The 24,534-nt window shown below is 39.7% G+C and overlaps 1 protein-coding gene and 1 long non-coding RNA gene across 4 annotated transcripts in view; one reads left to right on the top strand and one right to left on the bottom strand.

Moving 5' to 3' along the window:
* Nucleotides 1–20,891, top strand: part of LOC308198438 — a 28,921-nt gene extending 8,030 nt beyond the window's left edge. Inside the window, exon 2 of the long non-coding RNA XR_013953918.1 lies at nucleotides 11,349–20,891. This is a non-coding gene — a long non-coding RNA (uncharacterized lncRNA). The remainder of the gene's footprint in view (nucleotides 1–11,348) is intronic.
* The window catches only part of GYPC (glycophorin C (Gerbich blood group)), a 35,192-nt gene extending 14,175 nt beyond the window's left edge, over nucleotides 1–21,017 (bottom strand). For 2 of the 3 annotated variants that reach the window (XR_013953907.1, XR_013953908.1), the window contains exon 1: nucleotides 20,752–21,017. Coding sequence is in view for 1 of the 3 variants with exons in the window: in XM_080600814.1 (XP_080456940.1) it covers nucleotides 20,752–20,785 (34 nt within the window). In the remaining 2 variants the exon portion in view is untranslated. The remainder of the gene's footprint in view (nucleotides 1–20,751) is intronic. The other variant, XM_080600814.1, reaches the window with a different exon arrangement.
* Nucleotides 21,018–24,534: the final 3,517 nt, after the last annotated feature.

Genomic DNA, 24,534 nt, shown 5'->3' with positions numbered 1-24,534 from the left:
TTTAATTGTTTTGTCTTAAATATTATTATGATCCATCTATGGACTTCTGGTAAACAAGGGGTATGTTCAAACTGACTAAGATCCAGCTCGTGATTCAAGCCAGATATGAACATAGTTCAGACAAGGATTTTCCCTCTTTATTGATTGATCTTTCACACATCATAGATTTGAAAGTGAATTTTAAGTGTAACTTGAGGCTAATGAAAGACACTTTACTCAGCAATACCTACAAGGAGTCTAGTAAATTGTCCTTTTTTTTTTTTTTTCCTGTATCAATTGACACAATACAAGATATTGTATGCATTTTGGTTTATTTTAAAAAATCTTAATTTTGAAGGTTGACTGCCTTTTCATGTAAAGATTTTGAGTGGGGGTTCAAAAACATTCATCACTGATCCAGTTGCTTCCACTGAAGGTGGGTGGTAGTAAGGTGCCTGATTGGGTTCATTAAAATGTTGTAAACTTTTGAATCTATGGAGACCACTAGGAAGCTTATGTTATTGTTAAAAACTTTAAACGTAATTTCTTCAGTTTTTATTTTTAAATAAAATAAATATAAAACTTTCTTTCCTTTAACTGTTCCCTTCTCAGGGGCTCTTTTTGTTCGTTGTATGCTCTTGTACAGTCAGCACTCCTCTCGACATGTAAAAACAGATCTTAATGTGTCTCTATTGTCATCACTGATGCAAGACTTTTCTTACCCCACATTTAGCATTGAAGAACTAATGAAGTCTTAACTTCTCCATTGTTTATGCAACTGTGGTGTGTCCTCCTTGCCCTTTGGTTTATGTTTGTGCCTTGCCAACACATTGCATTCATGAGAAAATCATTAATCTATTAACCTTAGCATACTGATTTAATTTACAAGCTACAGTTAGAACTGGTTCACTACAGCTGCATGTGTAAAAACGAGTTGAACAAACTCCTGAAAACTTAATGTTAAAAATATGTTAATTGTTCAGGTTGCTCTCTGGCCTGTGTTATGCTATCAGATGCATAACACTGAGGCCTCTCTGGATTTAAAAAAAAAAAAAAAAGTCGTTATATATTTTAATATTTGCACTAAATGTGTAATGCCCAGGCAGAACTGGCATCTCTTATCCAAAAGGGTCATCAGCCTGAACCCATCAATTTGACACGTTCTGCTGAAAAAGCCATCACCATCTCCCATTAGATAATGAAACACATCAAGGCTGTTCTTTCAAAATTAAGGAACAGATTCTCATCTGTCAATCTGGACAAGAGACAGAATAATTTGGCTGCCATTTATACACTAAATTATTATAATGACAATAATGGTAAGATACAACAGCCGCATGATCTTTTGCGTAAGTAAATGGACTGTGCTCCGTGTGTAAAGTAAATCATGCAGATTAAAAATATCTACAAAATAAAAATGCACTGGGCCCAATCTCCTTGCTATCCCAGATAGTAAGTACTTTGTCATTCATTCTGAGAAGAAAAAATCCATTCTCTTTCAATTAAAATCGTGGTCTGTTCAAGAGTTTTCAAACTGTATAATGCAGTAAGCATAAAGGGCATATTACATTAGTTTAATTAGATTAGGATTGCCACATAATTTTAGTAGTTCAGATCTGATTTTGGTATACAGCTTCATCAAATTATTTTGTACCTTTCTAGAATAAATAAATAAAACATTTTTTTTCCCTAATGTTTCAGGGAGTAATGGCATCATCCACATTTCTCCTTCTTTTGTTAAACTGAATTGCACTTGATATTTGGAGAAAATCAGAGATGGAGAAATACACTAAAAGTCAGTTTGTCAAAAAATAGTGGTATGATATCCCTTAATGATAAGAGGAAGAAAGGAGAAAGTGTTAATGACATTTGGGAAATTTAGTTGAAAAAAAAACAACGTATTTTCTTAAAACTGAACAGATACTCTATATTTTGAAGAAAAAAGTCAACTAAAATATAAGAAAGAGAAGAAAATGGTTGAAAGGGCTACATTATAAACGAACCACAGACTTTTTTTAGTTATATCAAACTTTTCTATTTATCCCCCTGAGAGAACTCAAAGGAAAATTTCCTTTCTGTTTAAACAAAATATATATATGTACGTGTGTGTGTGTGTATATATATATATATATACATATATACTTTTATTTTTGCTTACTAGAAGTATTTTTTTCTCATTTGCTTGGGGTGCCTGAATATCAACCACTTATTCTGATGTCATTTAAGCACAGTATATCCACTAAGAGAATTTAAATGACGGTATCCCCTTTAGAAGGGGCAGATTTAAATTTACATTTTTCCTCCATAACAAAGTTGGCTCACACTCCAAATGTACATTTTGCTGGGGAAGATAAATTGATCTGTTGTTGCTTCATTAAAGAAGCAGTGACAAATGAGATATGAATCAAACCAGAAGCTACAGTTCATGATTAGGCAGTCTTCCTGCATATATGCTTCCTTCTTTCCTTCTTCCACCATCCCACTCCACATTGGAACAGAATACAACTTTTTTTTTCTTTTTTTTTTTTTTCTTTTTTTCCAATAGGGAAGCTTTTGAAAGAAACACTAAATATCCAGAGAATCTGCCAAATAATTTCTGCCTGACTTTCCTCCAAAGTCAACAACTTCAAACTCTAGTCATTTTTGCTGACTCAAAATGAGAACAAAACAGTCATTTGCTCATGCACTGAGATCAAAGCAATGCAAATTGATTAACCATTGATTAACAATTAACAATTGATTAAAGCAAAGCAATTGATTAACCATTGCAAATTTTGCAAATGATCACAGGTAATCAAAGTACCTGAGGATGGATATGGTGAAAACCCATCTGAAAACCTGTACCAGATACTTAACCTCTAATTCTTGAGAAACAACCCATGAAAAGGCACACCTCACTGACTTAAACTTTACATGTTAGAAGCATAAGCATAAAAATTTCAGCTGGAACTTTTCAGTGGAAAGTCAGAGGCTAAGAGTTCTAGGAGGAAGTGATGTATTGACAATTCCTTCACTTGTGTAAATGGTTATATGATGTAGTAAGACAATTCAACCTCTGAAGTGCTTGTAATTATTTACCAAGATGTGCTTTTAATGTGTACCTACATGGTCTACCAGCCTCAGTCTTGACTCTGAGGACTTTTGATGATGTCGTCAGAGGATAAGGCGATCTATGTATTTTTTAATGTTGATGAGGTTGACTTTATAACCTTAATGACTCCGTAGGATTAGGTTTTAGTTTACATTTGAAACACACCCTTTTTCTGGATGTGTTATGATTCAAAACAAACATTAGCCAAAATTAGTCCCTCTAAGACAGACTGAGCTGTTTGCTTCGTATTTTAAATATTTCCACCAAATACCTTTGGCAGCATTTTTTGTGCTGATTTTCTCTGTGAAATGTAGCTGTTCCCGTTGTATGTCTGACTATCTGTCCTTACAGCCTTTAGAAGTTTTGACTCCATTATTCAGCTCCAATGGATTTTAAATGAAGAGCAGGCAAAGACAAGCACTTTGCCTCAGTTTTCCTGGAAAATGCAGGTTAGAGAGAAAAGGGAGACCAGATGTGTCCAGCAGTGAAGGAAAGGCAGTAAGAACTCAGTAATTTTAAGCTTGGTTTGCAGCAACTGGTTGTCCAGTCACCACATGCTTTCCAGTGGTTATGCATGTAGGTAAAGAGGAGCTGCAGCAATGTCCTTTCCCTTCCCCTGCAGAACTACTGTGGAAGGGAGCCAGTGTATGTCAGTGGTGGGATTTAGGGGACATAAATCCAAAAGCAAGAGTGTCTCACTGGTTCTGCTGCTGGCAAAAAGCTTGTTTTAATGCACATGGACATGAAAGGAAAGGAATTTGACCATTAGTTTATTAAAGCTGCTAAATGTCTGTTCTAGTTTTGAGATTAAAAGATTTGACCTTGTACTTAAATTACAGGTGATGTGACCTAGAAATCACCTGGAAGCTGGTGAAAGCCTGCAGTCATGTACAAAGATATTATCCTGACAATTCAAAGGATTTAGTGCCCAGCTACTATCCTTAGAAAAGTATAATAATTTTCCCAACATAGTCAGGTTTCTTCCTTTATGTCTCATTCCCACCACCAATATTTTGTAGCTAAGCAGTTCTACAGGTGATAATTCTTGAAAACAGGAGATGGTTGTGCTCTGTTCCCCTGCTTATTTCATATGAATTGTATTCAGCTACGTCCAGCTCCTACACCAATGCTTGCCTAAGGTGCTTGTCTACTAAACATTGCAAGTAGAAATGTCAGGGTGTTTAGCATATGTTCTTTAGGGACACAGAGATCTTTCCTGAAACACTGATGAGGTTAATATTATTAATGGAGATATCTGTAGTGGAAACAATCTTCGAAATGCTTTAAATATTGAACAAAATAAACAAAAAAAAAATAAGACACCTTAGAAACTTGCAAGGCAAATAAAGCTCAGGGCAACAACACTTCTCATTTTCCAAGGATTCTGCAATGAACATGCAGATTTCTTTTGCTTATCTTCTTCGTTAAATAAGACAAAGCCTGCTTTGTTATCTGAAAAGCATTTATGTATCAGTCCAAGCTGTCTGAATTGAGTTGAGCAATTTTAGCAAAAATTCTTTAGCATCTGTCATTCATCTGAGCAATTCTAGACAGATTGTGCAATAATTGTTGAGGAAAAAAAAAAAGAAAAAAGTCTCTCTTGTCCATTGTTTTTGGACAGTTGTCTGGCTTTATTTGGCAAATAGCATACTGAACACATTAACAGAGCTGAGCATTAAAAAAACAACAACAAAAAACAAACAACAAACCTGCATTGAAACCATATACTGAATATTTTTCAGTGAGGGACTTACACTGTTTTGAGATTCATTAGCAATTCATTAATAATGTTCCTCTCTCCTAATGAAGAATGAACAGTCAGTACCATGTAGGTGGAGAGATAATAACTAGCCTGATGAGATGTTTGACCACTAGAAAAGAGCCTACATAATCTACACTATATCCACAGGTGCTGCAGAGAGGACACCCCTTCTTGCAGGGAAATCCATTCAGCTCCTGCAGAAGTGTGATGAATTCTGGGGGAGGGAGTGGGAACTTCTCTTCCTATCAGCCAAGAAGCCAACTTACAAGACTAGCATAGATTAGAGGCCTAGGTTTCTGGAGACTATAATTAGGGAAAATAAATCCCAACCACTACTGTTAGCATTGCTCAGCCATCCCTTTCCTAACCTGTGCTGAGGGCTTAGCCTTTCTAAAACGTAGTCAGAGCCTTTGACGTGCACTGATAAGCAGTGCTAGATCTCTCCAACAGGTGCTTAAATATTGCCTTACATGTCTGCATTAGGCCTGCTAAGTGCAGTCATATTTTCAGAAGCAACCTTATCCTGACGGTTGGAGTTAGATGATCTTTAAGGTCCCTTCCAACCAGAGACATTCTATGATCTTGCCAAAATTTGTTGCTAGTATATTCCTACATAGAGAAGAACATTCTTTAGTTTATTCTCCTAATAAGGAGCCATTTTTGTGTTACTGCTCACTTGAATGGCTCTCTATAGACAAATGTTGACTTTCATACAACTTGGAGAACCATAATCATCTCTGAGGCTTCTGCTTCTCTTTTAAATCTGGTTGAAACTGGTTAGTGGATCCAAAAGTTCTTGATGTGAAGTGACAGACGGATGAACAGATGGTTAAGCAGACAGATAGACAGCAGGAACATATAAGACTCATTTCATTAGGAAACTGGACTGAAAACAGAAGTGGCAGTGGGTGGAAGTAATGGGATGATATTCATATTTTGGTCACCAATTTAAAAAAATGACTTTTTTTTTTTTTTTCCAAATGATTCAAAGAATGTAGGCAATGTCTTTAGTGGTTTGAACAACAAAGGAAAAGCCAAAGGGACGGTACTGAGATTTTTTTTTTTCCAGCTCCTTTTTTGGTCATAATGCTTCATTTTTATATAGTTTGGACTATATTTTAAACTTCTAAAGCCAGATTAAGCTTGGATAATTCTGGCAATTTCAATGGAGGATTAATGTGTGTCATTAAGCAAAGAAATATGGTCTGGTACTTTTCAATAGCAATAAATGCTTGCTAAGGCACTTCTCTGATCAACATGTTTTTGGCTTACTGCAAAGCCTTTGGGCTGTTCCTTTCCTAAATGTATGAAATACACATGCGGGAAAGCTGAGAGTGAATTGTTGTGATTTGAGCTGGCTGCTTACATTCCAGCTGAAAAGGGCATTCTCGCTCTTAACCCTTTTCCATTCAAGCTGATCCAACAGAAAACTGGCCCAATGGAAAAAAATAAAAATAAATAAAAAAAGGGGGCAGGGGTTATTTACTTATTGGTAAAATGATCCAAGTCACCACCATGTGGTCTGACTATTGGTTGCTCTGTTAACAAGGAGGGGTGTGCTAGGTGCTGACAGAAAGGGCAAAAGGCAGGAATGCTCTTTCAGGCAGGTGAGGAACATTATATATCTGCACTCAGAATGAACAGGTTCCCCCAAAAGCGAAGCACAAGGGTAAAAATAAGCTGGATAAAACAAGATAATTCCTTGCTAGATTGCTCTTAAAAGAACTGAAAACTCAATTTTTTCACAGCCAAGTGATTCCTTTGAAATATAGTGGCTGTAGAAGGCCTTGGCAAAAGTTGAGGGCATGGTATTGTCAGTGCAAGAATATATAGGAAGGTACTAAGAAGTAAGGGACCTCTCCGCTGTAAAAATAGGGACCCTCAGGCAGAGCTCTGACCCTGCCCCTCCCTCCCTGCCTTCCTGGAGGGATGTTGCTTTGCCATAGCTTAATCAGCAGCAACCACACTCTGCAGCTGCACAGCAGCAGTCATTACCGTCCCATTTACACTTGTAGCAAAGCAGGGCATTGTTCCAACACACAAAGTGAAATACAAAGTGGTACATATGCAAGGTGGGATTCATAAAAGCACTCTCTGTTAAGCTGCTTCTGCTCACTTTGAAGTTGGTGGCAGATCTCTCACACTTTCCAATTGCACTGTTGAGTCCATGGTGAAAGCTTTTAAAAAATCAATTTTATGAATATTAGAAACATGGTTGAACCAAGGATACAGCCTCTGCCCATCCTCTCTGTTTTATCAATTCCCAGATTTATTCACCAGTTGATTCTTACAGGCTGAAAATATCTGCCTTCTCGAACAATCATGAAAGAGCTTGAAAATTTATCAAAGCTCTTTCATAACATCCCTAAACTATTTACCCTTGCCTCCAAAGAAGTGTGCTTTGGAATAGTATCAGAAGGTCAAGTTATCCCACTGAAACACCTATTAGTATAAAGAGGGAAAAAAAAAAAAAAAGAAAAAGAAAAAGAAACAGCATCAGCACAGCCCTGGAAAATATGAAGTCATAAGTAGAGTTCAGCCAGAGCAGGCTCCCATTAAACTTTGTTTAAGAGCCAAGTTCCACCCTGAGATATGTGTGAGCTGCAGTTTATTTCAGGGAGAGCTGCGCTGTACTCCATGTCAGGGCAAGGCTTGGACACAAGTGTGTATCTGTTATGAATCAGTGAAGAGAAGAGCCCACATCCCTTTTGCATTTTTTGGTTCCCTCTGCATAGATGGAACAGAAATTTGAAAGAAGTGGATAAAACAGCCTCTAATATCACATGACTTGTTGATTTTAATTCCCTCCTACCCAAGACCTAAATGACTATGTTCTAAATCCACTAAGTTACTCTCATGATACTTGGTAGCCTTTCCTTGTGCCACCCATGCTGTACATGCTGTATAAATAAGGAACATACACAGCAGTCTGGCTTTAGCTCCTTAAAGCTTTCCACTGAACATTTTCACATGGCAGATAGGAAGGAGCTCCACTGAATGACGAGGGAAGAAGTGGCAAAGACTCCCTGCCCTCATCCTCTTATGCTTGCAAACAGAGGCTAAGCATGATGGCAACCCTTGTGCTGTGCTGAGTTGCATGGATAGCTTCAGGCAATATCCTTTTGTATTTCTGGGGCTGGCTCCTGCTACACAGCTGGCTGTTATGAAGGATGAGAGGATAAAGTCAGGGCCACATGCATTTCCACGTGGCTCCTGGAGGCACTGTGGTGACCTGGGGGAGCCAGGTGGAGGGATGCCTTGCTCCCTGACACAAGCTGTGCCTTCAGCAATGCTGAGTTCCCAAGGTTGAATTCCTTCAATTACAAGGTAAAAGAGATCATTCAAGAAGAGGGAAGAGGGGGAGGTAAGGCCCAATCCTGCCAAACGCTTAGCAGGGGGTTAAAGTAATTCAAGTGAGAAACTCTGGTAAATGCAAAGGCTTTTATAACACAGGACACGCCTTTGAACAGTGAAATATTAACTCTGTCTCAAGAATTTCCTATTCTTCAGCCCCCCAGATGGTTGTCCTCTCCATCACTCTCCATTAGCTGTCTGATGCTGGCTTTAATAGTGAAACAAGACCATAAGTGCTATGCTGTTAAAGCACTTCCATGGGCAGAGCTCAACAAGCATTTAAGTCCTGGTTAGGGGAGAAAGCTCAGTGCCATCAGGATCAAAACAATCTCAGTAATCACTTTTTTTTTCTTTTTTTCTGGATACTGTACCAGATGGGAAGAGGTGTCAGTATCCCCAGGAACGGAAGTCTCTTTTTCTTATTGCTGGTGTGACCTGACACACAAGCTGGTGAAGGCCAAGGGAAACACACAGGCAGGTCTGGTGTGGCCACAACATGGTTTCAGTGTGCAATATCAGGGAAACAAAGGATGGGAAGAATTGTTACCAAATCCCACTAACTAGAAGATGGTCTGGAAATATCCCAGAAAGAATGGGAAAGACAGAGATGTGTGTCCTGGGAGTCTGGAGAAATTATATGGCCCTCAGCCACATCTGTTTTGCCATGGCTTTGCACCTACCGAGGGACTTTATTTTGCATTTCTTGCTACATCTCCCCCCACCCAAGATTATGTCCAGTATAGGGGAGAAGAAGTACAAATCCTTTTAGGGATATGGATGCATTTGCCCACAGATAGCAAGCTGCTACCTTAATATGCCACACAGTACTAGATGTTCCAGTTTCTCATCCAGTGAGGAAAATACACCCCTCTCCTCAGGAAGAAATCACAGATGCAATTTTTAATCACAAGACATTTACTCCCCCCCCCCCCCCCCTCCCCCCAGTGACTGCTGCAATTTCATATCTGACAAAAATAGTCAGCCAGGCATCCAAAGGGAATAGCTTGTTTTTCCCCTTCTGGTCACCTCCAGAAGCTGCTGGACTATGAAAAGTCCTGGGGTGAGCTGCTCAGCATTGGAAAGGGAGGGAGATCTACCCAGTGCTTGGGTACTTAGGTCACTTAAGAACAGAACAGTGGAAGCCATGGTCCCCTCTGCTCCGCTGCTGGCCCCTGGAGAAAACAGGACACAGGATATGCTTCCTGCCTGGGGAAGGCTCGCAGCAGCTGGGAGAGAAGCCATGACCTTTTCCTTGAAGGAAGTACAAGTCATGAAGGGGGGAAGAGCTGGCTGTTATAGGCTGCATCTCGTCTTAAAACTGTCATGCAGTTCTACCTCCTCTTGCTTTCTCCCCAGGTGTTTAAAGCTGATCTTAACTTATTTAGGAATGACACTTTTAAAACAGTTTCATCCATCTCTGCCACCCCATTGTTGCTCTAGTCAGTCATGAACCTTCTGACAAGAGTCAGATAAAATTGAAATGAAAGGTTTCATTCATCCCAAGTGAACGCAATCAGCAGAGGTAATCCAAGAGAAGGGCTCTATTACCAGCTCAAATTTATGTCCCCAGGATGAAGAAATTAAGCATCTCACATAGAATGTGAGAGGAGGAAGAGTTTTGTCTTAGATTAACAATTTTTAGTGAATTCGAGAAAGGGAAATCTTTTACCAAGAAGCAATAGCAAAGGTCAGAGAAATGCAAAAGCATTTATCTCCCCGGTCACATCCCGCCAGCCAAAAGTGGGAGGGGTGATTTACTCCTCTGTGGTACAAGGAGTCCCTTTTGGATCATTAATCCCCATGGAGAATGAACTCAGGAGCCATATACATATTTTCTTAATGTGCAAGAAACTTGAATCAGCAGGAAGTATTCTTCTTTTGGAGCATACAAAATAGGTTTATCTCTGTTTGCTACTCCCTGTCTTCACACAGAGCTCTAGTTACCACTGATAAATCATTTTGCCTTCATTGAAATCTGTGGTGATAGCAGATGAGGCTGCTTGAAACTAAATTAAGACATTTGAAGCATAGTACTACTAAAAAGTGAAGATCTTAAATCAGTAAATTCTCATCCAAGTTCCAACGAAATCAATACGAGCAATCTCAAATTCCAGGGCACCATTATCTCAATGCCATTGACTTCAGCAAAGCAATGCTAACTTACAGTGAGTAAGGTGTTTCCTGAGAACATCTGTACAAACCCGAAGGAAGCAGAAATTGTCAAATATTTGTTTACATGCCAGGACTTCAGGTGATGAAGCTGTGTGTTTGCAGCACGAACTGATCAGCAAACATAAACCAAAAGTTATGGTAAGAGAGAGGACAGATCTGGTGGACACCTCTTGTTATTATTTTTACATTTCTTTATGGGTAATAAAAAGAAAAATAGTCTCATTTTGCTTCACTTTGACTCTCTGAAACCACCTGAAATATTTTACAATGATTCAGTTGCTAAGTGAGGAACATTAGAGACTGGTTATCTCTGTTCATGATACACAGACATTTACAAATTGCCACTAGCCTGTAATGGATGGCATTTTATACTTTTTACCTTGGCAAAACTTACTTTCAAAAAAAGTAAGGTAGTAGACAACTACGGTATTGTATTCCAGTCTCCCAAGCAACACTCCCTCTGTGCACAGATTTGCAAGGTTCTGCATAAGTTTGGTAAATCCATATCCTTATTGCTGTAAATAACTTACAAGATCACAAATGTGGCTGAAATAGAAAATCCAAAGCTGGCTGGTGTCCTTGGATTTTATGCTCCCCTATGTGTGTGTGTGTGCATGCATCATCCCTTATTTTTGCTATTTGTCACATAATGTGTCGCAAACTTAGGCTTTGACAAGTTGAAAAGTACAAAGATGAGAACAATCACGTTTACATGTGTTACCACCTGCTACTTCATTTCTTCCATGGTGTTTGAATGTTCAGGCACAAGGCTTTGAAACACTCCACCTTGAACGCACTTAAAAACTCTGCAGGATTTCCAATTTGCTTTGATCTCCACAGTCTAGAGACTATCTCAGAGAATATAAATGAATATATTTAGCGGAAAATTATTTTCAAGGAGAAAATCCTAGAGTTCTTCCAACTTGATATGCTTTGCAAGTTGATGTCATACCTAAGGTTGCTTTTTTGTGTTTTATCTTTATGTTTCAGGAGGTCTCCTGGCATCTCTGTCCAGAAGGAGATACATGATGAGGTAACTTGGGAAGACAGATGTGTTCAGCTCTCCTCATTGTGAGCACAAAAGTGGCAAACAATTTTATGGTGATTTTTGTTTAGAAAGGAAATGGAAGAAGAGGTGATTTCAGTTCTGAGGAATTTACAGACTAAACAAAGCAAAATAAAAAGAGATTATGCAGGGGAGCTATACAGGAGAGAAGACTGTTTTGATCAAGAAGGTGTAGGAAGGATGTGAAGGGAAAGATGGTAAAAGCTTGCTGTTAATATGACTAGGAAGGAGACGTTGATTGGAGAGCTGGAAGCAAGGGAAGACTTGGCTAGCCCAGGCTATGAGCAAGCCAGCTTCTTTCTGAGGGCTTTACAAATCTGTCTTTCCCATCTCTCACTACATGAAATCACCATGTATGACTGCTTTTTGGAAATGACTTGGGCTTAAGCTTACTTCAAATTCTCCTAGATGGGCAAGTAAATGGTATGGGAGTGGTGTCTGAAGGCATTAGATCCATCCAGCTGTAGGAAATGTGTTATAGAAGGTGATTTTTCCTTTTTTTAGGAATAATCCAGGGCCCAGACGCTAACCACTGCTTGAGCTCTAAGCATGGAGGAGAAGCCACCTCTCACTGGGAGCTGGAAAAAGGCATCAAAGGCAATCAAGAAGGTTTCATGAGAATTTGTCCCTTTCGATTAGGTGGTCACAGCCTGCACAGGAAAAGTCAACAAGGCACCTTGACCTTCTGCTATTCTTCTCAGCCATGCAGGTGTTAGCATAAGCCATTTTGCTACTCTTTAGAGAAGCCACTTGTTTCCATGACTGGCAAAGGAATGGGATGAGTAAGAGAAAAAGTGGCCAGGTATGCAGAGCATAATGAGTTTCAAAAAAGTTTTTGAAACTTTTGAAAAGGTTTTGAAAAAGAACAAGAAAACCATGGGTTCTCCTTTTTCCAAAGCGAAGGGGAAGCTGGAATGGAAGCATGGCTGTGAACGGCTGTTTTGTTTCCTGGTCTGCTCTGCTCAATGCCTCATGCAGGGTTTTCTGTAGAGACGCAGACTAATCCTGTGTATATCCCCCTGTTTCCACCAACGGCTTAATTGACATTAGGAACTGGTTGTAAAGGCTTCTTTAAAATAAAAATAGATCCAAATGAGTTCAGTAAGGGGAAAAATGGATTTGTGTGCATCAGAGACTCAGAAAATCAAAGTCCGCTGACGTAATTATGGAAATTCAAGGGAGACAGACAATAATAAACTCTCCTAATCGTGGGATCCAGGATGTAAAAAACATATCCCAGGTTGTAAATGAAAATGCCTATGTCATGACAGGAAAGATCTGGAGAGGGGGAGGTGTTGTTTCATAGCAAGCTGTGGAGATGAGAGCAAAGAGAAACCAATGGAGAAGAGAGATGGAGAAGGAAGACAGGGTAACTCCCAAAGGAAACAAGGCCTCAGCCCACTGACAAGAAAAGATTTATGTTTTCCTTGCCTGTGCTATTCTTCCTTCCCACTGCCAGGACAGTGGAATGTCCTTGACAGAAGTGAGGAAATGGTGTTTAACAACTGAGACCTCCATGACTGTCCTTTGCTGAGATATGAGCACTTACTAGTGGGATAGGCATGAAGTACTAGGAGGTGCAGAGGATATCTGAACTAGACAACCTGAGAGGGCAGGTGTAAGAGAAAGGTAATAATCAGAAACTAGTCCACTCTCTCAGAGCATCTTTGCATCAAGGTACTTCAAGAATTTAATTTTCTGCTGCCTGTGTTGGACAGGAGAGGGACTGCGTTCATGACACTTGAATGAACCATCATATAATTAGAAGAACAACCTGTGCTAGCTCATGAGATCTGGTTATTAAAGGGCTTCCTTAAAGTCTCAAGAAATAACAATATCTACTGAAAATGCAATTTCATAATAAACTGGTAAATTTCTAGCCCTAATATGTACGAAGAAAACATTTAAAATCAAATTCAACAATATACCCATGTAGATCGCAGAAGATAGAAATAAAATATAAAAATACAGAGTATCAGTTACTTCAGAAATTTGGAAAAGTTGCACAAGTTTCCTGAATTCTTGGATGACATTTTTATACTAACTTCACAATCCACTACAAATATTTTTTTCTCTCTGCTCATGTACATGTAACCCTTTAATCACTCTGGTTAAGTGATTTCTGAACTATTTGCATTACCTAAGGATTATTTGGTTTAGCTAAAGCTGGTAATCAGCAGCTGCTTTTTCATCCCCTAATAAGTGACTGAAATTTTTGAAATATCCAAACAACAGATGGGAAGGACCTTGTTTACAGGTTAACATGATTTTTTTTTAATTTCTTTTTTTCAGAAAATAAGCTTATTCTTGTTGCATAGAGAGAAACTTATGCAGAGGCATCAAGTTAATCTGCAGTAACAATTCTGTGAAAGCTATTCCAGTATAAATTTATTTTTCACAATTTGAGGTTGCCACAGCATTACAGAATTCAATTGAATTGATTTTTGATTCTGTTTCCAAAGGAGGGTAGCTATTCTGTAAAGAATTAGCTTTATTTCACCATGAATATGCTAAAACATTTTTTTTTTTTCCCCTAGAAAATTTTCCTGGAGGTGCAACTAGGCAATTCTTCCAGCACAAAGAATCTTCCTTCTCATTTCTTAAATCATTATCATCACTTTCCCCTGAATCTTTGATTATGGAGACACGGGTCCTGCAATAGCATCCAAGATGGATTCAGGCAAATGCTGTGCTGCTTTAAGTCCAAATACAGAGTGATTCCATTTTCTTTACCTTTGTGAGCTGACTGGTTGTGGATGTATATACAGTCAGCAGAAAGACAGCTGAATCTTGTGTCTGCAAGAAAGGTTGAATACGGATGCTTCACTGATGTTTTACTATATCATATGAAAAGGATATTTTGTAATATTTTCCAACTTCTTATATATAGCCTAAACCTCTTTCTTGCTTTCTTTCTTGTTGTTGAGTTTATGCCTCTGCTAAGCCTTCAAAAATCTGGTCATTTTTCTGCTACTTCTGAAGGTATCTATCATATAAAAAAGGAAAGATGAGCTTGTGGGTGTTGGTCTGTGAACAGAGATGCAGTCAGGGAAATAAAACTCTCTATAACCAGCAGTCTGACTAGTGAAAAGGCGTATAAATACAGAAAAGAGGTGTCTATACATACCTGTGTCTGTATATAAGTATACATACAGATATAAACTATATAATAAATATACATGCACAATGCATATTATGTGTACATAAAGAATTCTAATCCACTTCACAGGTTTGCTGTTGCTAAAATAATGTCTCTTTCCAAATCTAAACACTACACGTATGTAAAGACTTAATATTTGGTTCTGCTATGCTATAACCTTGTCACATGTGCTCTTTGTAACGTGGACCACCTCATCAAATTAGACATTTTAAACATGCAGTCCCCAGTAAAATAGGCATTTGTCACTCACAATAACATGGAGCTGTCACAGGGTGTGTTCAAAAGCCCCCCTGCAACTTACTGATAAAAAGCTTAACTCCATTTCAGGGCTTATCTGAAGAAGAAAGAGGTAGACCCTCATGAAATAACTGAAATTTCTTTCTAAGATGAAAAAGAGAGGGAAAGGGAAGGGAAAAAATCACTTTAAAACTTAAATGCAGCAGAACAAGTTTAACCCATTGAGATTTTCAGTGAAGTTTTCTGCTTCATCAGGAAGAACCCTGTGGTGAAACATATGTCAGAAGAGAAGCAGATATGAGAAACTGGTCTTCTTTGCAGATGAGAAGATTAATTAAGAGGAAAATCACTTAGCCAGATGTCTCATTGGTGAAACTACACGTGCAAGGTACATCTGCAATAAGAGAGCAACAGAGCACAGACAGCACATTGGATTTCTATGCTAACATTGGAGAGAGAGGAATCTGGTGTGAATTAGATCATGATAACTCTTGGAGAAATTGAGGAACATGGATTTTATTTCAGCTACAAATTATGAGCTGCATGCCTATTATTATGTTGCATGATTGTTGCTTCATGTAGTTGAGTTATGGGTTACAAATACATTATCCAGAGCAGACGGTCCTTTTCTCTGTTTGTGTCCATAAACTGCTAGCAAACCAAGTCTGATTTCTCCAAGTGCTACTCCATTTGCCAAGTATTTTTTAGAATACTTAGCAGCAGGTGGATTTCTCATGAACTGTGGTAACTGTCTAATTCATTTGACTTAGAAAATTAAGTCAGAAGTAAGTAAAACATGGTCTGTGTGCTGCCCAATTACCTACCCAGCTATGGTGTTCAAGTATTCTTGTCACTACAGCATTGAGTTCTCTCTGAGTTTTTCATGCATTTCTTATCACAACTCAGATGTGAAGAAAAAAAAAAACACCACAGAAGAAAAAAACACCACCACAAAGCAAAGATCCTAATAGTGGCAAACATTGTGCTTAAAAGTTTTTCTGATGTTTCTGCGAGAAACAAGGAAGCCAGCTAATAAATGACTTTCAAGCTACAGTGGTGGTGTCTTTTTTTTTTTTTTTTTTTCCCAAGCATGCATTGCATGTATTAAAAAATTATAGAATTATAGAGAGTAGGAATCAAAGAGCTCTTGCCCTAGTGGATCTACTGGAATCTATTCTTGTTCCTACCTCGTGGCTGCTATACGTGACTTTCCGTAGCCAAAAGCTGCCCATGGAATGGAAAGCAGTCATTTTTCTCCAACCTATAAACTTTCTGCTGCATGTAGGCTACCAGCCTTTTGAGGAAAGGGTGTTTGTACAGCACCTAGAACAATCAGATCCCTCTTGAATTTCTCTGTGCTATAGGAATACTAATCCCTCCCCAACAATAGAGACAGGCACTCTGCAGAGCAGACACACAAACAGACTTTCATTAGAGAATGCAGTCCAAAAAGCCTGTTTCACAAAAGGCTTTGCTGATTGGACTCAGTCATTGGAACAGTGATAGATATGGGGTATATTACACAGGAGCCTAGAAAGAAAGGTGCAGCAGTATCAGCAATGAGATGCAGACATTGTGCAGTTCTGTGTTACTAATAGGCTTAACCACATAAGCAGGCATAACCGAATCTTTAACATCTTCTACTATGTAAATCTTTTTTCTTTTTATTTTTCTTTCACTCTCACTCTTTTTTTTTTTTTTGGGGGGGGGGTGGAGGTAGGGGGGTGGGAGGGAGTAGCAGTGCTCAGAAATGCTGAAAAATCCATATTTTAAAAAAGCCGGTTTCTATTTCAATGGATATCTGTCCTCTGCCCCCAGCTTGCCAATTTGCCAGCAGTTCTGCTGTTAATTACTGAAATTTCAGGTGAATTCTGAGACTTCCAATTTACAAACTTTCACACACATCTCAGGCAGTGAGAGTGTCAAGCAGAAGCCCTAGGGTATAAAGCCAAATTTTCCAATTCATATGCACAGTGGTGGGAGACAAATATGTAAGCAGAGGTATTCAATTTACATAAATGCTTGTGGGACATATTTTGAGCCTTCTGTGCTAAAAATGAGAGGTTATTATAATCTACAGATTTCCTCATTTATAAATGCTCACAAGTTTACCAGTGAAGACCAACATTTTCATAATCAATAGTCTCTCCTTTTATTTATTTTTTTATTATTTACTCTCACAGACAAGCACTTCTGTTGATTAAGGGCAATGAAAACAAATCTACTTTCAAGGCAGTGAATAATATGGTTAAAAGGCTACAGGAATCATTTGTGGCATTTCACAGCCCCTGTGTGAAGGTATTGGTATTGCTTCGCGAATAATCAAAGGACGAGTTTACAGCCCCTAGATGTACTGCATCATGAGTTATGGGGCAAGACTGCTCTCAGAACCAGACTCACCATTCACAGTTTTAAGTTATTTCACCTTTGTTGAGGGCCACCTTTGCCAAACTCTCAACCTCTCTGGAGAGGACAGCACGCACATACTGGACGCTTTTTGGAGAAGCTCTAGCTGTCATTGTGGCAGGTGGAGAATCTGTGCATGGTGGGACCAAGACCTCCTGCAACCGGCACAGGGCAGTGCAGGGTTTGCTCCCCCTGAGCAGCAACCTCCATGATCTGCTCCTCATAATCCCTAATTCCTCTGAAAGCTGGTATATGGAGTATAGGAGGCCCCAGATAAAACATTCCCAGCATGCCTGGTACAGATTAAATCCTCAAAGGTACAGATCACCTCCTCTGAGGGGATGAACACCTTTGACCCCCAAAGATAGCTTTGCATAGCTCACTGCCTCTTCAGACTGAACCTTCGACCTGGTGACGTTTACTTGCATGAGTTCCTCACCTCATTTGAGCTGCCCCACTGCCTTGAGACTGGGTCAGTGCAGTCAGACAGGAAGAGGGCAAATGCTTCAGTCTGAGTTAAGATTCCCAAACTTGTGGAATTCCTCCTATTTTGTAATATGTCAGGTAGCTATTGCCTGTGCATCCGAGCAGAGGTAGGAAGAAGCAAATATATTAACAGAAAAAAAAAGATGTATTTAAAAATCAGGAAGTTCACATCCCTGCAGTGAAACTGGGTCCCTTTAATAATGATAATGATAACAATAATAATAATAAAAAGAGGAAAAAAGAAACTGAAGATATATTCACAACACAATATTGTATTGAATCCCAGCCAATGAAATTGAAACCCCAACTCCATTTTTGCTTTTGTTAGCAGACTTCTTTCCTTAGGTATTCCGTTTTATTCCAGCCACATGCAAATGTTCATTAACCATGAATGATGGAATAAATACACTACACACTGTCTAACATCAGCAGACTGAACTGCTGGCTCACCTGCCTCTCCACCGAGTATACAGAGCAGGATGGGATATCAGAGCCAGGCATGGGAACTGCCTGACATTAGGTGGTACAGCACCCCCATAGCGAGGCAGAATACATTTGCTGTCTTTGCAGAGGTGAACATTTTAAATCTGAAACAGCAGTCTGCTCCCACCTGGATTGCCAGGATAATACTGTATTTATAGAATGAATAAAAATCCCTTATCAGCTGCAAGTGTATACAAGGAGATAAGCAAAGAACATGAGCAATTAGGTAACTTAACCCTGTTCAGTTTACATCAGTAGGCAGCTGCTGTGCGGTCTCACCTGCAAGTACACAGGAAATAATTAATATGTTCAGCATAGTCAAAGGGTGTTGCTGATACTTTATGCATTTTCACACCCATTTCGAAGATTTTCACTATATTTATGAAGATTTGTTTTCCCGAACGTTCTCCCTTCTTGGCAAACATCTGTTGCCCATGCTCTGCAGTGCCTGTCAATACACCAATTTTTGATATCTTGTAGCTTGCAAAAAATTACTGGAATTTAACTTAATAAATAAGACCCTTTTCCCCAAACCTGACCCCTCCAAAACCTCAACCATTATAAAAATAATGCACCAGATTTGCATTATACAGGAATATGGTACTGACTTCCTTGTAAATTAATTTTATTCTTTATCTCTGCATTTGATCCATATCATTAAAACAAATGAACATACAAAACAAAGCAAGAAAAAACAATAACAACAAAAACAAAGAGATACAGACTGAAATAAAACATAGGAGCATCCTGTCTGAATCAGTAAGGCAAATTATGAGGACAAGTGAAGAATAGATAGTCACTTTATTTCAGTCAGAATTCTTATTCTAGCTACACTGCAAACCACTTATTTTTTAGTTGCAATCGTATGTTCTTAAAGCAGTTCAAGCTGAGAATTCCTGCCTAGATTTTGGAAAAATATCAGAGAACCTGACGCATCAGCCTTTTTTCATTATAAGCATAGAACCCCCCCAAAGAGGAACTAACACCTCATCCAGATCCACCTTATGGCCTTCTGTGGGGTCCTCTGACAAGCTGAATCTGTCAGAGGAGTGATACATATGGATTCAGGACTGTAGAACTGGTCCTGGACTTGACACCTGGCCAAGCCTGTTACTAGAGATGCAAGGTTGGGTCTGGACCCTTGTTGATATTGCACAATGAGCAAAATGCACCTCAGTGAGTCACTACCACCTTCTCGCACACATTTTGAGAGCACCAAGTCTCAGTAGTTTACTCAAACTTTTGCAAACCCAAATTCTTAGAATCCTGAATTAATCTTATTACTTTTCTGTCAATAATAGAAAACAATCTAAAACAGAATCTATAGCTAACAAGCTATAATCTCCTAAACTGCTGAATAAAATAAAATAAAATAAAATATAAGATAAAGCTAGCTTGTCATCTTTCAGGTTGGTTGGAACTTGCAAAAAGGACTAATGGGTAAATAGAAATTTCTAGCTGGGATTCCAGAGATGTTGCTCACTGTGCCATTTCTGCTGGATCAGCCTGCCCCATTCAAAGCTTGGGAAGCATTGTTGCTGTTAACCTCCATACAGACCAAATATTCTCACAACAAATCTGGAATTGCTGGCACCACCCAGCAATCCTTTCTGTACTTTCTGCTTTCATTACTGATACCGTGGTATGATAAACAATTCTGATATTGGCAGTTTGTTTATTAAAAATATTACAAAATTACTGCCTTGAATTAAAACAGGAAAGATTATACCAAAACCGTGAAAAAGATAGAGAGTCACATCCTGTTATTGCAGCACCAAAAACTTTGAGTTTTTTCTATTGACTTTTCTGTTTATCAGACCAGAATCCATCTCCTTCCCTTCCACTTTCTTTTTTATACTATCCCCAAAGGAATGCTACCACGCTGCAGTTAAGCGTCCGTGCTCACTTGAATGTTCAGGCCAAACTATTTCTTTCCAAGTTTACTAAAATATGCAGAGTTACGCCAGAAGAGGACTTGCCTTCCTGTACCCTCCCTTGCTGAGAAACTAATTTGCTTGTCCTTAAACCCACATTTCTAAATTTCCAGGAGCAGAAACGCATTGTGACTTTAAATATAGACTGTCAGTTTGTGGCTTGCGTCTCATATTACACACAGACAGCTTGAGACTCTAAACAGAAGTTGGGCAGCACCATTAATATCTTAGAAAAGCGTCAGTAAGCTTTTGAAACGCTCTCTATTTTCATTCCTGAAGGCGGGGTGGGGAGGGAAAATTATTTAAATGAAACCTTCCTAAGCCAGGGTTTAGATGGAAACGTTATTGACTTTGCTCCGTCCTAATCACAAGGCAGAGTTTGCAGAGCCCGTTTCAGTTCTTCACACACATGCACGCACACACACACAAAGAATTAAAAAGGAAAACAGTTTCATCACAACTTTTTCTTTTCTTTTTTTCTTTCCAAATAAGTCTCAGGCATTCATTTTCTTTTTCTTATTTTTTTCGCCCTTTCATATGAAATGCATTTGAGAATCTTTTCCTTAAACGGCAGACTGGTAATCCACTCTTACTGTAAGGAGGGGGGATAAGGGTACTCACGTGGTTGAGATGTCGTATTGTTTTGGTAACTCATAATTTACGCCTTTGAAAAATGCCTTATTTGTGTTGACAGTCTCTCTTCCCTGCTCAGAACCGACGGCGGGATTGAACAGAACAGCTGGAAGAGCCCAGGAAAATGCAGCTCTTGTTCAGGCTCTCCTTGCCTGGCTCCTGACCCCTTTACAACTGGAAAAGGAAACAGCACATGTGTCATTCTCTTTTGCCTGTGTAGCTCACATGAGCGGGGAGGGGCACCCATTTGCAGATAGCAGTAACTGTATTCAAGTTTTGCAAGTTGGATGTATTCCACCCCTTTGCTTTTACTAGCCAGCAACCGGTGGAAAGAAAACGCTCTTTTCATTCTTAGCCAAATCCAGAAGCACCTATTAGATTTGCCTCTCAAGCCCCTACTGAGGACTGTTGATATTATTTAAGTGCAAAACTCACTGCTGTGTGAGTCCCTTCCAAAAATGCTTGCTGTCACTAGGTGAGATCAAAATCAGAGCTTTCAATTTTTGTTGCCCAGCAGCATCCTTACACTCGCAGTCTGATCCTGTCCTGTTAACGAGTGTAAATTGAGAATGGCATTTACTGGGTCAGAGTAGTTATGTCAGTGTATAGCATGAACCTGAAATGTGCTCAGCCCAAGGAAGAACCTGTGGCTGAGGCACAGGCTGATGTGTGAGTAACTGCAGTCCTGGCTCTGACACAGGTTTCTTGTGGAATCCTGAGCAAACTGATTAATCTCTGCCTCAGTTTGTCATCCGTGGAATAAAGATTATATCATTTCTTTCCTCTTAGTTTTGGTATTTGTATTTTAATTAACAGGCAGTTATTCCTTAGTAATAGGATATATTTTTTGGTTTGTGTGGGATAATTTACGCATACTCCACAGCAAGTTCTTCAGCCTGGACTAGGCTACCAGCTGCCTTGTTTATATTGCTGCCATGTACAGCTATCTGCTTGGCTATCTGTACTCTATACTGCAGTCAGCAGTACACAGTTATTGTTAGTGTGCATACACAGTAGTTCACATGTGCTAGGACTTCTAGCTCCTACCAAAATACAAGTAATTCATAACACAAATGTTTTAGATACTATGAAGAGTGGGTGCAGTTTTCATTTTCCTGGTCTCCAAGAGTCAGTGTGAATTAGCTGCCTGTCTGTGACAGCAAAAACACAGTAACCATTGGAATAGAAGTGGAAAAAAACAGAGTCATGAAATTCAGGCTGAGACTCATCCTGTTTTGCAAACTGTCGCAGGATATTTCTGTGAAATCATCTCGGTGACCTTCTACAAAAATTCAGTGCTGTGGACTTGGTTCATAGTATTTATTTAACAACTACAAGATGAAAAGAATTGACTTATTTACATGCCAATGCCAAATAACAGCTTGTTTGGGAGCACAGATACAGCAAACAACTTGGATCAGCACTTTCCACACTCTGGGCTTGTGGTAGAGAGCTCCGGAACATTTAGTGATAGACACAGCAAAGCAAGGCACAAAACAAAGAGGAAAAAATACAGCAAAAACTCCTGACATTGCTTCACTGGTTTCAACTCACAACATCGATTTACACCAGTTGGCTTCTTTATTGAAATACAGATGGGCATGTTACTTCTGTATTTGAAGCGCAAAGCACGCAGGTAAAATTGGGTCTTTCTGTCCTGAGGCATGAGAAGGGTTATTATGCAAATTTATTACATTTAAAACTTTCATTGTCCTGATCCATGAAAAGTCTCAGAATTCCTGTGGAGAAGACCTCTCAGCCACTGTAGCTGAATCAAGGGATGGAAGGTACCGTTGCCTTTGTTATGTTAGTAACAGTAACATTTCCTAGACACTCTGTGATGGATTATTCAAAACTGCATACACATAAACAACTAGGCTGCCATAAACTACGTACTGTTAGTTCCTACTGTTTAACCCCATGCACCTATGCAATGCTTCCTTTATCTGTCTTGGTTCTTGTTAAGGCTACTTGCCTACCACCAAAATCATGGGGAGAGACATGCTCAACTTTACAGAACAAGATTCTGCCAGAACCAAGCCCACATGGGAAAGTCCCCTTTCATTTTCATTCGCCTTCATTTATTTGCTTTTCTTAAGATTTCTTTCTTTGCTTATTGAATAGACTAGAAATCCCAGGAAATCAGAGAGCCTGGGACCCATTTTGCAAGGCTGTTGCTTGCCCTCAAGCAGGCCATTAAAGAGACCCTCCCTGACCTTTCCCACTCGTCGTTAATAGGAAATATGTGATGTTGAAAAGGGAAGTGAGCACAACAGCTCCACACAGCCCAGCACACTTCCGGAGGAGCATGGGACCAGGGCACGAAACAAAGAGCAGCCCAGTGCTGTCTGCCTCCCCCGACCCTCCATCAACTGGCCTCAGGGGACAGGAGGCACCAAAGGAACCCAGAGCAAAAGACTGGAGTGGGGTGGGGCTGGGGCAAAAAATGTGGTTAATCATCATTTTCCAGCCTGTCTGAATTCCCTTGTAACATTTAAAGGTTGCTTCCAGCAACCCCATCCTCCCAAGAAAGGCGAAAAGTTGAAAGTAACACAAGGGTAGCTGAAAGCATTTTTTTATCTAAACACTTTGGCATTCATACAGGATCTACCAGATCTGCGGGATAATGTAGGAATGCTGGGAAGTGTGTGTGTCAGTCATGTGGCTTTCATCAGCCAATTACTTCGTCTTCTGGGGCCACCATATTCCCATTAACCTGTAGAAGAAGTATCTGTTTCCTGCCCTGGTGAATACGTTTATGTCTCCAACCTTTGAAAGCTCAGAGTGTTTTTCTAAGCAAGGAAACAAAATTCCCTTTTTGTCTCAGAAATGCTTTCAGATGTGACAGTCCTTTCAGGTCCAAGAGAGTTAGCTCAGAAGTGAGACCCTGTGATACAGCAGCTTCTCTTCCTCCTCCTAACTAGAGCTATGCAGTGAATTCATAATCAGACCCATATGGTTGTTCTCTTTGATACTATCTTGCTTCAAGGTAAATGGTATTTTACAGTCGCTCAGGCTTGGCAAGGTGATGTCGCGTGTTGCAGCTGTTGTTCCCAACAGGAAGGGAAGGTTTATGTTGCACTTGAAGGAAAATAAATAAATAAGCTGGAAGAAATGTCTCTATCCAGGAAGTTATGCCTGACTAGGAAATTGGACTAGAAATCCATGTCTTCCCTGGATTTTTGTGACAAAACACAACACAAAAACTGCAATCTCAGCCTGCAAATATCATGACAATATTGAAAGAGGCTGATCAGAAAGCTCCCAGAAGTATCCTTCGTTGTCCACCCACTGCAGCCTCCCAGCCTTGGGGAGGGTGTTTGGACCTTTGAGGAGAGGCTATAGCAGCGGCTGATGTGGTTCTGTCCCAGTTGTGGGTTCAGGAGGTGCCCCATGCCCATGCCCATGCCCAGACCCATGCCTGCACTGGCATGAGGCAGTGCTGTGTCCCAGCAGGCCACACGCTGCGGTCACTTGGCCAGCTGGCCAGCATGACAAACATGGCTTTGTCTTCTCCTCTGCTACAAGCTTCAGGCTGTTAAACACACCTGGCTGTTGGTGGTCGGGATGGATCCCAAACTCTGAAAACTTTCCACAGGTCAAGGAGAGATATAGCTACAGTGAAGCAAGAGCTAGGCTGAATCCTGACAGAGGGATACTTCATATGAGAGGTGCTTCAGGAATACATTTGGCTCTGGACACCCTCTGAATTGCCTTTTTCTGCTAATTGCCTTCCTCCCATCCCTGGAAGGAAAAATATTCTATTTATTT

Source organism: Anser brachyrhynchus (assembly GCF_964034855.1).
Source record: "Anser brachyrhynchus genome assembly, chromosome: 7".
Taxonomy (NCBI): domain Eukaryota; kingdom Metazoa; phylum Chordata; class Aves; order Anseriformes; family Anatidae; genus Anser; species Anser brachyrhynchus.
This window is presented reverse-complemented; position numbering and strand designations above follow the sequence as displayed.